The 3,335-nt window shown below is 36.6% G+C and overlaps 1 protein-coding gene across 1 annotated transcript; it reads left to right on the forward strand.

The window, feature by feature from the left end:
- The first annotated feature begins 270 nt into the window (after nucleotides 1-270).
- LOC145681934 (uncharacterized) lies at nucleotides 271-702 on the forward strand. Its single transcript, XM_081753535.1, has one exon. It carries the CDS (start codon nucleotides 271-273, stop codon nucleotides 700-702), a length of 432 nt encoding a protein of 143 aa, XP_081609661.1.
- Nucleotides 703-3,335: the final 2,633 nt, after the last annotated feature.

The raw sequence follows: 3,335 nt of genomic DNA on the forward strand, positions 1-3,335 counted from the left end.
AGTGCTAGAAGATTTATACAACTTCTTGAAAAAGCGTTTGAGAGGAACACTTACCCACCCGACAGGTTATTCAACGTAGATGAAACGGGACTCACCATTGTGCAAAGTAAAATTCCGTACGTCTTAGCAAGAAAAAGAAATAGACAAATTGCTGCTTTGACGTCCGCGGAAAGGGGATCTACAATGACCATTATTGCATGCATGAGTACCAGCGGATATTTCGTGCCACCAGTTATGATATTTCCAAGGAAGAATATGTCTGAATAGCTAATGCGAGGTTGTCCTCCAGGATCTATTGGTTTTGTTTGTCCTTCTGGATGGGTTCAAGCCAATATCTTCACAACGTGGCTCCTCCATTTCGTAGAGAAGGTTGTCCCAACAACAAGCTCACCAGTTCTACTTATTTTGGATGGACATTGCAGCAATGTTCGGAACATGGAGGTGATTGATATAGCAAGAGATAATAACGTGACCATAATTTTGCTACCTCCTCACTCCACTGATAAGCTTCAACCCCTGGACGAAACTTTCATGGGACGTCTGAAGACCTACTCTAGTGAGGAGCTTAGAATGCGGATCCGTCAGCATCAAAGGCCAATGACTCAGTATGGCATGATGAAACCTTTTGGTAGAGCGTATTTGAAGGTACAATCAGGCGAGATAGCAGTGAACGGCTTTAAGATAACTGGGGCTACCCTCTAAACAAAAATATCTTCACAGACGTTGATTTCATTGCACCCAAAGAATGTCAATGAATGCCACAGACTGAGACAATTGCAGAAATTCCAACTGAAATAGGATCTGCCGAATTACCTGGGCCAAGTAACCAGCAAGTTGAACCATCATCTTTGGATTCTTCGTCTGAATCGAAGAAACGTACTTCTGGATCGAAGACACAGCTACCTTATCGCACCGTAAGTGACAAAACGCTCTGCGATGTCGCCCTTAGGTCTTGTGACACCTTTCGACATTTCACCACTTTCTGCAATTTCGAAGAAAGTAATCGAGGTCCGAAGGCTGCAGGTGCCTCCTGCATAAGGTTATCCATATAAAGGTGCTTTGTCTTCCTCAATAGTAAAGTCGACAACGAAAGGAGAACAGGAAAAAATTCATTTGGATTTTGAAAACTCTAAGGAAAACATAGAAGAAGGCAGTGAAGATTTGAAGAAACAAGGTTGTTCCACGAAAGCAGTGGGGGGAATGAAATCAAAATATTGAAGAGTAGAAAAAAATCAGAAGTGGTAAAGAAGAAAGGTAAAAACCAAAAGTGTGGTTATTCGGAAGATGAAGATTGTTTTGGTGTTAAATTAATTGGCAGCGGGAGAAGTGATATTGAACTCCCAATAGGATAGAGAATTCCAGAAGAGAACGATGCAAACTGCATGTTTTGTAATATGAAATTTTCAGAGGGCAGTCCTAACGAATTGTGGGTAATGTGCCAAATGTGTTTGATGTGGGCACACACTGAATGTGCGGGTGGAGATGCTGACATATACATATGTGATTTTTGCAAGTAGGACGTTCATTTGCATTTGGATTAATCTTACTATTTGGTTTGTATTCATTTAAGGTCTACGTATTTATTTTCGATTTTTTAAACGGGCCCATATTTAGACCAGTTTTTAAAAACTTAAATTTTGGAGCTCCTAAAAAATAGCTTTTTTGCGAAGAAATATGTACATTTTATTTACTTTATAATATTTGTAGTAAAGAGTAATCTTTGAAATACAGCTGTATATTATTGAACATTGAAACTTTCAGCTATGTAAATTATTTGAAAGTGAGAACGAAAATAAAAGTGGTAGCCCATATTTAAACCTTTTCCTCTAACTCATTTAAAATTATTTCATCTCAATCAATTTCTAGCTTATTTTTCTCGTTCCTCTAGTTTAGGCCCGATAAAAGGAAGTAATAATGGTAAACATAAATGCTAGAACAAGAGAGCGTCTTGATCATTACTTCAGCATGATTGCTGTTAGAATTTGAGATTAGAATTAATTTAGCGTAACTTCCATTGTCACATCTGTAACAATGGAAAAGAGCCAATATTAGTTCCAAATGAAGTGTTTATTCCTTTTGTTTGATGTGGTTATAATGTAATCATCGGCGCAAATCTGTCTTCAACATTGGGGAGAATGGGTAAGACCGTTCCCATATTTTATATATATATATAAACGACGTTCAAAATATTTATGAAGTCGAAAAACAATGCTGTGAAGGATCAGAGAGCAGAATTGTCTTCAGTTGCCTATTTAGGAGGCTATCGGGCTCAAGGTCCTCCCGAAATAAATTTGTTAGTTTTTCGCATTCCACGTACAACGATAATCCTTCTTAGCATCTCTAAGAATGTCATTGGCTTTCCATTTTCTTATGCTCTTTGTTCAGAAATAATACTGTATTTTTCAAATTTCATTCCATGTAAGAACTGCGTCCTTTTGTTCTTTCTTTCGTCCTCTCTACTTCTCTGTTTCTTTTTCTTGATGTTACTTTCTTTCATTTCGCCTATCGTACTTTATCGACCGTTGTCAGTTGTGATTCAAGTCGGCCGTCATCAGTAACACCAAAACTAAGAGGAGTTGATAAGCGAAACTAGTGTTCCACACCAACTTGCGCGGATATCAACATGACAGGACTTTAGTTATTATAACAAAGGAAAAATTATATCGTTTAGTTATTTTTAAAAGAAGGAAATGTTTGAATTAAAGAAAATTAAAACGGGGGAATAATCAGCCCGGGAAATTAGGAAGGCCAAGAGGATCTTTCCTTTCTCTTGTATGCATAGAATAAAGGGTTAGATTTACTCCTAAATTTTTGTATCACATCATATAGGATTTATCGGTCTGCAATTCTTGCCATTATAACTTCAATTTATGCATAAATTAAAATATATTTAATTCTCAAACTCAGGTGGGCAATTGCTCGAAACAAAATCCTAAATACGCCATTGGTTGTCCTCAACATTGGGAGGTGGGCAGATTTGAATCTTATTCTAGAGAAGGGAGATGAAACTCATATTAAGATAGATCAATCTGATCAACTCTTGTAAAGTATATTATATTATATTAGGCGATGTAGATGAAGTAGTAGTACATATCAGTATTACAAATCACTGCCGTGAACACATTCTGAAATCTGAATACATGCATGTTTATAATTGGTATGTTTCTAATTAGGCATCTACAAAGATCCACGCTAAAATTGTTTTATAATCATATAATAATATAAATAATGACTTCCCCAAAACTATGAAGAAAGAATATCAATTATGTATGAGGCACGCAACAATACTCTTTGAGCAAAATGATGATAATCTCAATAACATTACAGGAATCGTT

This window comes from Thermobia domestica, chromosome 3, assembly GCF_964235325.1.
Source record: "Thermobia domestica chromosome 3, izTheDome1.hap1.1, whole genome shotgun sequence".
NCBI lineage: Eukaryota > Metazoa > Arthropoda > Insecta > Zygentoma > Lepismatidae > Thermobia > Thermobia domestica.